The sequence below is a fragment of the Manis javanica genome, chromosome 7 (genome assembly GCF_040802235.1).
Source record: "Manis javanica isolate MJ-LG chromosome 7, MJ_LKY, whole genome shotgun sequence".
NCBI classification, from domain to species: domain Eukaryota; kingdom Metazoa; phylum Chordata; class Mammalia; order Pholidota; family Manidae; genus Manis; species Manis javanica.
Window position 1 is genome coordinate 56,932,736 of NC_133162.1, and position 12,134 is coordinate 56,944,869.

Genomic DNA, 12,134 nt, shown 5'->3' on the forward strand with positions numbered 1-12,134 from the left:
GCATCCGTGCTGACTCCCTTCCCTCTTGCCCATTTCTATTAGAGAAACTGGAAAAGAAGCCACGTTCCCAGAATCTCTTGTAGCAGGGAGTGGCCAAAGAAATGCAGATGGAAGTTCCAGAGACAGAATTCTTTGTCACAGAAAAAGGCAAAAACTTGAACAGAAAACAGTGTTTGCTCTCCTCCCTTTTTCTGCACTGGCTATGGTAACACCTCAAGGCCCAGCCACAGCCTGGGAGCAGCAGAGGCTGGGAGGGAAGCACTGGGCTCCTGGATGCCCTTGGGCAGCTACTGGGGCCTGGACCTCTTAGCCCCAGATTTTCTGCTAGGTAAGGAAAATAATCCCTGCTTGTTTAAGCCACTCTGTGTTTTCCGTTAGTCGCAGCCAAAGACATTCTTGCCTGTTACAATGATCAATATGAGAAACTTTTCTGATCAATGATCAACTTAACCAAAACCCACAAGCCTTCACATAGATAAGATTTACTGAGAGTCCTTACTCCAGGCTCAGGAGCACAGGTCAGCAATGCCCATCTCGGTTCATCATAACAGGGCGCTACAGGAGGCAAAGTTAGGACTCCTTAGTCCAGGCCAGTCTAAGAGCAGTTCAGAAGCAATTTACTACCAAGCTACACAACTTCTGGTGGAGTTCTTCATTTAGTTTAGAAAGCAATCTTAACCTTCAATCCTGTTCACTGAGTCAACTACAATTGTCCTAACAAACTTTCTGATTGGAGGAAATGAAAACTTTGTGTAAAAAGTAAATCACCCCTTCCCTCCTCCCAAAAAACAAAAAAAAAACAGAATTCATGTGCACTTTTTTAAAAAACCTGGCAAGCATTTGTTTCCTAGTGTTTTGAAATCTTTATTTATCCATCGCATGGCACAGGGCTGGTGCCGCCCTAAGCACCATGTGCCTGGTGCTGGGCTAAGCATTTCATGTGCATTGTCTCTTTCAGGGCCCAGACAGTCCAGGAAGATGGGGCTGTTATTGTCCCCATTTTACAAGTGAGCAGACAGAATACGTTAGCCCAGGCACAGCATTTTCTTTGAAAAAGTCTCCTTCCAGCCACCAATGAATGACAAGTTCAGAACCACATAAAACAAGAAGGGAGATTGATTTTGCTGCTCATCTTTAGTAAAAATATCAGAAGTGATTGGTTCAGGACCATTCAAAGAATGAAAAATACTGAAGGACAACTAGAACTAAAGAGAGTATAAAAGCCCTCTCATCCTGAGCAAAATCTGGAGTTCCACCTTCTTGTCCAGTCTAGTTTTACTCAGTATACACTCACCCACCTTAACAAGGGCTAATTTACTCTGGACACTGAGCTACAAGGAAGGCCAATAACAATATTTAGAGAGCTATGAATGTTCATTTATCAAAAGACTATCTAATTCATTTTCCAACATACTTGATTTTCATTTTCAATATAAGAATGTGCAATTTATGAACTATGGTTTATAAAGAAATGGCTATTACTACTTGATTCAGTACTTCCTATTTGGCCAGCACTGGGATGCTTACGTGCATCTTTTTTTCTTACTCATCACAACCATCTCACAACCACCTAGGATGCACCTGTTATTATTAACACCCTCTCTTAGAATTGGGGTTGCAGGTGATGAATTTTCCCATGCTCCCTATTAAAAGGTAACACTGAGTGCCAAATCCACATCCAGCCCAGAGCCCTGTGCTTTTAACTACTAAGCTTCATAAAGTTATTTGTTCTCATTGTTTATTAGCCTAATCAGGCATTAGCTAGAAAACTATATTAAGCCTAGCTCTTATCTTCACTTCTAGAATCCCACCACCTTCATGTAATTTTGTTTCATATTTCTCCCTGCTCCTACAAAAACATCTGAAGAATTATTCACCAAATCATAAGACAATCTTCACTGATGTTTCTCAAATCAAAGAGATAACATAACTGCTGCATTTACTTTTAACCAGTGATGTGTGATAACCTGGATTCATGGCTAGTTCTGCTACTCAAGCAAGTAGCAGTAAACAATTCCCCCCTGTGCCTACCACTGTGAAAATGCAATATGGTTTTTAAAGTCTTTAACAGCAATATCCTAAAAGCCCACCAGATGTCAACCACAGTTCATAAAAATAGGCCATTTCCCCTTTGTAACGCTACTATGATGAAACACAAAGTTTCAGAACTTTGAAAATGCCCGTGCTTCTCAATTTTATGTAAGAATTCTCAGTTGTGTAGCAAACATGTGTTTTTCAACTTAAAGAGAAAGTATAACAGTTAGAGGTAAAACAACCAATAAAGAAAAAAGGGGAAAAAGTATAAATACAAAACTCCATGTTTACTCTCTCAGGACTCTGGCAAACACAAAGACTGTATTGCTGACACTTTTGACCCATTTATTATCTACTTTCTCCCAGACTTTCCCCTATACTACTCTCCTCCCTGTTTACATACAGTAACTCACATTTGAACTGAATGAATCAACACTATTATCTCCCATAAAGCATGAAATTTAAATTTTGAAGTTAAGTATTAAATTAAAAACATTTTTTATCATTAAACAATGCTATCCAGGTTTCCATTCCAAGGCTCACTATACCCATCAAAAAACTTAAACTGAACTTGAAAATAAATTCCCATTTACAAAAACCATTGACTAATACAATCCATAATCTTCAAACAAACAAAACTTGATTTAAAATTTAGATTCAAACAAAAATGTCAGATACTCTGCATGGCTATTCCAAAGCAGTTATCAGACAAAAAAAAAAGAGAGAAACTAGTGCTTTTCCCCCCCCCCTCATCTTTGGCTTGATGGTTCTAATACATACCAATTCTTTTGGTATTAAATGATCCTCCAAGAATGGCATTTCACTTCTTTGACCACCACCCCACTACCCATATTTTAACCTCACTGAATTTTTGGTCCATTGCGTAAAAGAATTTCTCTACTAATAAAAATACAACCCATTAAAGATTAACTTGCCCCCAGGACAGTCTCTCTGGAAACAAATTCCAAGCATTATAATCACCAATTTGTGCTATGTAAACTTAAAGGCAGATAATCTTTTTTTTCTGATTTAAATTGAAAAACTGAATGTATTTTAAGATGATTGTGAAAAGAATAACGGCAGACCCAAATTAATAATAATCAGACACCCAACCTGGCAAATATAGACTTTACTTAGCTGGCACTTTTCAAATGAAAAGTTTTCCACCCAAAACTATCTAATATCTAACATAAGAATATTTGTCCAGACTTTGATCTTTATCTATTTTACTTCTGCAATTATGAAATTGCAAAATTCCTTTGTTCCCCAAATATTTAAGTCTATACTATATGTTAGCAACTGTAATAGGCACTGGAAATCTTTTGGATCCATGCAGTAATATTTATGATTTACAATAACAAAAGCAATTGATATATTTTAAGCTCTTATTTACCAGTGTGCCAAGTTTAGTTTATTAGGCATTATCTAATTATCTCACAAAGCCCTAAGAGAAAGCTACAAACACCACTCCCATTTTCTAGATGAGCAAACTGAGACAAAGAGAGGTTCAGGAACTCCCCCTTTGAACCTAGGTCTGAATGATTCTAGTGATCATACTTAGCTAAAACCACCTGGTGTAAAACAATGGGTCACACGATTATGTTTTATTTGGAAAATTAGTCTTAACACCTTCAAACATGGTAGTTCCACATAATCTGACAATGGGGAACATGCATCACAAAATGCTTCAGTACACTGCACACTGTGTTCTGTTGTCAAACATGTTCAAAACTTACTTTCTTAGAATGCATGATCCACCTATTGGCGATTTTGGAAAGTAAAAGCACTATGTTCAATCATGAAATAATTATTGTGAGTTGAAATGTAATTACTTCATTATGTATAGGTTGAAGAAATGCTCTATTAAGGCTTTCTGTAAAGAAACTTTATCACTGAAAACCAATTTTAAACCATCTAACAGAATATCATCTATGAAGCAAAGAGTCTTCAAATTGAAAAATTGCCTCACCCACATTTCACTTCACTCCACAAGTAAAATTAACTAATTCAGAAAAGAAATCCACTTCTAAAGTTCAGGTTATGCATCACTGTTGTTACTTGCATGTGCACAGTAAATCAGGTAAGAAAGACATAGTTATCAGATCCATCTTTCACATTACTCCAAACTCAGATACAAAGCAAATTGGAAACCTGTTGAAAGGATGGGTATGTGCTCATTCCAAACAATCTCAAAGACAGTATTTTTCTAAATTAATTTAATATTTTGTTTCATAATCAGAAACGAGGCAAAAAGAACGACGAACAAACTGAAATAACTAAAAGGAGTTACTGAAATGCAGCCAGGGCTTTAATTTCCAGATCTACTTTGCAGCATTTCTATTTGAACAGTTTATCACATAAGCAACTTCTAGAAAGTTAAAGATTTTAAGGGAAAAAAAGAAAGAAAAAGAGCACTAGGGCTGTTTACCAATATAAAATAATCAACAAGGGAGGCGAGTTTGTAGTTCATCCAAAAACGCCAGCTAAACACTCCTGCCATTTGCTTCTAACAAGTTATTGCTTTGGAAAACGTTCTCTCTTAAAATAACCTGCTCGATTGTTCTAAAAAGCCTCTGCATTTCCACGGAGGGCTAAATAGCTCCCATACTGCGATGCGTTGTCTGATAATGTCAAAGTAAATTATGCACAAAGCCACAAAAGAGCTCCGATCCTCCCTTGATATAAGGACACCGGCTTCTGAATGAACCCACCACACACCCTTAGTCAAAGTAATGAGTGGTCCTCCGCAGTATTTTAAGAATGACAGCTGTTCAAAATACCTTTTTTCCTGGATGAGGCAAATGAGCCACAATGGTAGCTATACAGGTAGGATAGTAATTAACATTCTTAAGGAAGGTCAAAATGACCTTGGACATTTAAGCATTTACTGTAAAAACTCCAATCCTCCCATTAAAAATCAGAATTTGTTTCCAGTCCGATATGGCTAAAGCTGTTATTGCCTGGGAAAGTCCCAGAGAAACTCGGGAATTGAAAAAAAAAAAAAAAAACCAAGTTGTGAAAGACAAAGTTAAACACCCCTAGTACCAGGAAGATTTTTATGAACTGAGTGTAACTCAACATGTTTTATAAACCCGTCAGGAGATGAACACACACACTACCCTCCAACCCGACAGCAGGGCCCTGACACAGTCCCCACACTCTGGCTGCTCACCCCCGTCCTGGCCCCTCTTACTGTGGGGTGGAGGCTGGGGGGCGGGAACTCCTATCCAAGCCTTGACATCTGCCGAGCGTTTCCCAATAGCGAGACAAGGCCCCTCAGCTGGAGGAAGCGGATACTGACAAGGGAGAGACAGACACAGACAGGACTAGAATTCAAGGCTACCGCGGAGTGGGGAGAGAGTTATGCATACTCTGTGTGGCCCGAGTGGTCCGGATGACACAGCCCAGGTGTCCCGACGACACAGCCCAGGTGTCCCGACTAAAGCTGGCATCTCCAAAGTATCCAGAACTTAACGCAGGCGCGCGCAAACTCGGCCTTTGGCTTTTCTGAAGCCGGCCAGATGGCACAAGGGTCCCGGTTCCCGGAGACCTGAGAGGCGTGGAAGGGTTGAGTCCCGCGGGGTCTCACTCCCGGGGTTGTCCTCCGGCTCCGCAGGGAAGGGGACGGGGAACTAAGTCAGCTGCAGGCAGGAGTAGCGGGCGCTGGGGCGCGGGGAGGTCCGGGAAGGAGCTGCGCGCTCGGCTGGGGCTTCCGAGAACCGGGGATGCCTACCTTGTAACATGGCCTCAAGTTTCTTCCTGTCCACGCGGAAGCGCTCCTCGCTCCACTCGGGGCTGTGCAGCGGCGCCCCGGCGACCAGATCATCCTCGGAGCCGGGCGGGGGCGAGTCAGTGCTGCGCTCGCTGTTGGAGCCCGGGTCGGACTGCGCCGCCAGGTAGCCGGGCTCGCCCTGGGCGGCCATGGTGGGCGCGCGGCACTCGGGCCCCGGCTGCGGCCGCCGCTCTGCCTGCGCCGCCGCCTCCGCTCGTCCGCCGGGCTCCACTGGCTCCCCGCGCCGCGGCGCTAGCTCGTCCCCCGGCAGCCGCCGACGCCGACGCCGCCGCCGCGGAGCCCCGGGCGCATCCCAGCCCCGGGCGCCGCCCACGCCGCACGCCGCCCAGGGTCCCGGCCGCGATCCCCGGCCGGTGGCTGCGCCGCCCCCCGCCAGCAACGGCCGCGCGGAATGAGCGCGCCGCGCCGCCAGCGCCTCCATCCGCGGGGCCCCGGCGCCCCCTCCTCGCCCGCCGCCCCCGCCGCCGCGCTCTCATTGGCCCGGCCGGCGCACGGGGAGCCGCGGCGGGCGGAGGCGCGGGCGGGCGGGCTGGCCCGGCCCTGGCGCTCGCACACACTCCGCGCTCACACTCACCACGTACACGCTCCTGCCGCTTCTCTGCGCTTAACACGTATATAGCGTGTCCCACACACATACTCTCATAGTTCTTCAGACACCCGCCAAGTTCAAGCACGAGACCCTCCTGAAGGCACACGAAGCGCACACACAATTCCCCTTCTATTTACATTCACACACTACACCCCAGAACTCACAGCTCCAGTCGGTCTCACAAGTTTGAAACAGGAGGACGGAGAAAAGAGAAGGTTTGCGGAAGAAACCGTGTCCGTCTCCTGCAGATACCACTGTGGTTCTGGCTTACATACAGCTCTTCACTAGGAGTTCAAATCCAGGCGGCGCCTGTCATCACAGCGAAGTGGCTAGCTGGACAAGAGGCTTACTTTTTTTGTGAGGAAAGGGATTTTGTTTTCTTGAGTGAAGTGAAAAGAGAGTCATTTTATATATGATTCTTAATATGGATTGAGATTATAATGAATGGATTCAGCTGATTTTTAAGGGGGTGTGGGAGTCAGGAGAAAGGAGGCTCTGAGATCGCGGTGGTGGCTGGCTGGCATCCGGGCAGTGTGTCTTGTCAGGACTGAGGGCTCTTTTATATTATCAAGGTCAGGCTCTCACAGGTGATGGCCAGCAAATGAACCTCAGATCCTAACTACCCACAGCAGCCTACCCACAGACATTTTCAACTTGAACTTGAAGTACCAGGAAGAAACTTAAGCCAAGAATGAATGCCCTTGGAACTCTGTTTTCCCAGTTCACACTAATCTGTACCCTCTTTTTGACCAAAAGCGCAAAGTTATTTCAGACATTTATTTAGGAGGTGAGGGGACAAATGAGATAGTTTGTCACTGTGCCACAGAGGGAGGCTTACTGGCTTACAGGAGAAGCAAGATATAGCACAGTGGCCCGTGGATAATCATGTACTATGCTTAAGTTAATCAAAGTTCTTATAGGTTCAGTTGCCTAGTTAACAAAAATTGACTCTGTGCTGGATACTGTGGTATAATTGACAAATGAGGAAACTGGGACTGTGGGAAGTAGTCAAGTGATGTAACTAAGGTCACACAGCAGCAGATAACGGAGTCAAGAATCAAACCCAGGTCTGCGTATCTGACACAGAATCTCCACAAAACCCTGTCTTGTTGAGTCATACCTGCTTAGAGTTATACCTCAAGAACGGGGAGCAGATGTACACCATAACCGCGTGATTCACCACCATGTGTTCCGTCTCTGAACTTATTATTGTGCAAAGAACTAATTTAAACACCAAGAGGTTATCAAGAAGCCTTCCATCAGGGATGTTTACCATAATTTTCTGTCACCAAATATTTTGGAGGAAACTACTATATTCAAGGCACTGTATTAGGCCCAAAGAAAAGTGATCAAAAACAAATGCCATCTACAGGCTACTAGACCAGATATTCTAGTGAGAAAGAAAGTTGACTGAAAATAAGTAAGACTCAAACATAAAATTACACCTATATTAAGCATAACATATAGGAGACTCAAGAGACGAGAAAACATCTAATGGAATAATTGGATTCAAAGAAGTCAGTGGAGGCTTCTCAAAGAAAGTGACTCCAGAGCTGGGAACAGAAGTTTGAGAAGAAATGAACTAGGCAAGAAAGAGGAGGGAAGAGCCTTCCATGCAAATGATCGTTTGATCATAACATCCCTAAAGGTAGATATCACAACCATTCTTATATTCCAGTAAGGCACAGAAGGTAAAATAACTTACCCAAGGTTGCACAACTAAGTAAATCAGATTTGAACCCTAGGAGACTTCCTTGAAAACTGAACTTCCGGCACTCCACACTTAGCCACTCAGCCATGTAGGGGTCTCAATAGGATCAGCATAAGCAAAGATCTTGTGATTGGAGGAGGTGGCAACTCAGAGAAGACAAGCACAACCAGCACACACACAAAAAAAAAAACACAAGGATTTAGACGGTGCTGGCCAAGACAGGAAAGGTAAGTAAGGAATAGAGCATGCAAGGCCTATAAACTAGGTTCAGGAGTTTTTGTCTTCCTTGGAACAGAAGAAAGCCATGTAAGGGCTTTAAGTAAAGGATGATGTACTTAGATTTGCATTTTAAAGAGATGGCTATAGTATGGAGAACAGATTGAGGGACAAAATGGAAATAGATCAATTAGAAGACTTTCTAGGAAGAGTAGATTACAGATGCTGGTAACTTATCTAGAGTGGGAAAATGGAGAAATATGAGATTTGAGAAATATGTTGATGGTAAATATTGACACCTAGGTTGGCAATGGTTTGGATATGGGACAGTGGAGAGGAAAATGTCAAGACTCTACAGTTCTGGCTAACAAATTGGAGAGATAGGTACCATTAACTGAAATAGGAAGCCCTGGAAGAATACTGACTACAGGAAAGATGAAGTTGAATTGGACATCTTGACTTTGAGGTGTCATTGAGATCTCCAAGAAGATATGTTACGTAAGCAATTGGTTATATGTGTCTGGACTTCAGCAAGGAGATCTTGGCTGGAGATAAAAATGTGTTATTTATTTGTTTATAGGGGTAATTCTAGCAAAATGATGGGTAGGACTATCTAGGGAAGGAAGAAAATTAGAAGAAAAAAGAACCAAGGAAAGAGCCTTTCACAAATTCTAGCACTTAGTGATCAAGTAGATGATAATATAATGGGAAAGGAGATAGAAGGAGCATTAATAGAGGAAAGAAAAAACAAATTTTTGTCATCTAAGCTCAAGAAAAAGAGTATTTCAAAAAAGGAAAGTGTAATTTTTGTACAATAAGGGAGGTCAAAAATTTCTGATGGAGGTCACTGGGACCTTAGCAAAAAACTCAGAAAAACTGGTGGAAGAGTGAATATAGCTAATGAAATGAGGAGTAAGGACAATTATTTAGGAAAGGTTTGGCTGAGAAGGAAGGAAATAATAATAGCTGAAGGATAATGTGGATAAAAGAGCTGTTTGTTGTTTATTGATTTGTTGGCTGGTAGGTTGAATGATTGATTTAATGGGTGAGGTTTGAGCACTGGAAAAAAAACACTGAAAATGATCCAGTTGACAATTGAATATACAAGGAAAAAAGAGGACAAATTGATATTATTGGGCTTTGAAAGCATGAAAAGAATAGACTCCAAGATACAAGCAGAGGCAAAACAGCTCATCAGAAGATGAACAGTTGGGTATAACTGTGGGTCTTTTTTTTTTCACTTCTAGAATGCAAAGGAATTCACACCTGAAGGCTTTTATTTTCCCAGAAGAGTAAAAGTCAAAGTTATGTGTTGAAAGTGTGAGGAAAGAAAGCTGCCAGAGGTTTGAGGAGAGTAGCAATTATCCTTTTTTTAATAGAGATTCTAAAATAGCCTTTTGCATCTGTAAAAGGATGAATTGGCATTGTTGACAGTCCAGTTGATGTTGGTAGTCATAATTTATGATGGGATCAGCTGCTTGTTCTGACTTTCTCCATCAGTGCTAAGCTTCTTGGGTGCGGATGCAGAGAAAACACAGGAGTCCTGCTAAACAGATGAAACACCAGGCCTAGAAGGCAATGGAGCAGTCCTTGATGGAAAATAATTTCCAATTTAGAAGTTTATATCCAGGAAAACTATCATTCAAACATGAGGACAAAATCATTCTTAGGTATGAGAATATGACAATTAGAAAAATCTTGGCATCTCTGCCTCCACACTGTATTTGTCTTCTTAGCTGCTTTAACCTTTGGGTCAAAAAGCAAAAAGGGCTTCCCTCAGTCCTGCAGCTCTGCACATAGGCTTGTTAATCATCAAAAGGAATTTTGCTTACAGTAGAGATTTCTGGAAATAGCTCTTTACCAAAGCTTACCTATCCCAAAGAAATAGAGAAATATGTATGCAAATAATGATCGCCCTGTCAAAGATTTATAGCATATCAAGATCAGACCTTGAGAGTCTACTAACCAAGGACATAGAGTTTCTCAGCTCTCCACCATTTTCTTGGTCTACTGGCTTTCTGAGTAAAGTCGCTTTCCTTGCCCCAACATTCTATCTCTCAACTTATTGGCATGTTGTGCAGTCAGTGGCATAAGCTTGGACTCAGTAACAAATTGTCTCAAAAAAGATTACTTTCTTTATACTCTATCTGAGCAAGCTACTGGAGATTGTGTGCCACCAAAACAAGGAGCAAATCAAGATGAAGAGAAAAATATGGGACATGATAAATAGGAGATCCAGCACATGAAAGAGGAGAGCTCAAACTGGAGTAGGTCAAAAGCCTGGGGTTGATTTCTTCTAAATTAAATAGATTGAATTCTTGAAGAGTATGAACATATGCAGAGGAGATTAACACTCAGATTAAGAATGAATCTCAGGAGATTCAGATGGAGACTCGAGTTAAATTAGTGATTGGTTCATAGAAACCTGTAGTACTTTTTGTACCATTGACAATAATTCCAAGTATAACAAAATATACAGCAAAGTCAAAGTATTTAGAGTATGTCACATGGCTGAACTATAACTAGTATTTATATAGTTGTAATAATGTAACAATAATGTAAACCATGAATACTGATCTAACCCAAATTATAAATATAACTATAGTAGGAATTTGGGGGGTTCAGAAGTATGCCTCTGTAGGGGGAGCAGTGGTGAAAAAGTGAAACTTCATCTGCTTTAGGGAAACATCAATAGCAGTGACAAAAACTTTAAAAATCAAGAAGTAGCAATATAAGCATGTTATTTGGAGATACTGAGGTTAAAAAAAAAAGAATCAAGCTTGGATGTGGTTGCCTGTAGGAAACGGAAAATAGGGGAAGGTATATGGTACTTCCACTTTTTATACGTCTCCTAGAATAATTTGATTCCTGAAACCATACAGATGCATAACTTTAAATTTAGAAAAGCTAATGAATTAACACAAGCTTATAATACCATTACTGAAATGATAGAGAGCAGAATCTTGAAATCACAACTTCAGTGTCCTGTGTTCTTTCCAAAAAAGTTGAAACAAGAGTTAGAATAATTGACAATCTTTTTGTTTTCCTAGAACATATTTGCTTTATTTGTATCTTCCCATTTCACTGAAGGAAAGAATAATTTTCAATTCATTCTAAGTATAGGAACAGATCAGATGCCAGGTAATCAATTGTGCCGATTTTTTTAAATGGGACAATACTGTAAAAAAAAAAATCACTGGGAAAAATTTAAACTAAGATCACATGAAATCTTCAAATTCACAAAATATGAAAACCCATAAGAGATTTTTTTAAAAAGTGAATGATGTCTTACATTTGCCTTAGAAATACATGTCTAATTTTGATTAGTGGTCATCTGATGAAAAAAAATTTCAGGGAATATTTTTGAGTAAACTGGATTGCTGTTCTTTTCCAGGCACTCTTAACTAGTTTCCCTGAATTCATTTTTTCTAAGGCAAAATATAAAACTATTGATCCTGAACTTAGGTATTTTTGTTCAGTTGCAGAAGTTTATATTAAAACTACTTTTCTATTTTAATTTAAAACCTTGGCATGTGTTTGAATAATCTTAACATATGGCCAGATATTACTCAATTAAATGGCATACAAAGCTCTTAGTGGGCCCCTGTTTAGCTGTCCCCACTCATTCTCTTTTGACATTTTATCTGCCAACAGTACAGAATGATTTGTAACTCCTGGTCTCTTCCTGCTCTCTCATCTAGAGCTCTGTGTTTTGCAATCAGTATTCCTTCAGTCTGAAATATTCTCTCTCCCATTTTGCTCCCCTGGTGGTCACACACATCCTGCCCCTA

At 41.2% G+C, this 12,134-nt stretch overlaps 1 protein-coding gene across 4 annotated transcripts in view; it reads right to left on the reverse strand.

Annotated features, from left to right (window-relative positions):
- BICC1 (BicC family RNA binding protein 1) overlaps positions 1 to 6,274 on the reverse strand; it is a 261,084-nt gene extending 254,810 nt beyond the window's left edge. For 3 of the 4 annotated variants that reach the window (XM_037003007.2, XM_037003006.2, XM_037003008.2), the window contains exon 1: positions 5,768 to 6,274. In XM_037003007.2, the coding sequence (XP_036858902.2) occupies positions 5,768 to 6,248 (481 nt within the window). In that variant the 5' untranslated portion in view covers positions 6,249 to 6,274. The other variant, XM_073241025.1, reaches the window with a different exon arrangement.
- Between the last annotated feature and the right edge of the window lie 5,860 nt (positions 6,275 to 12,134).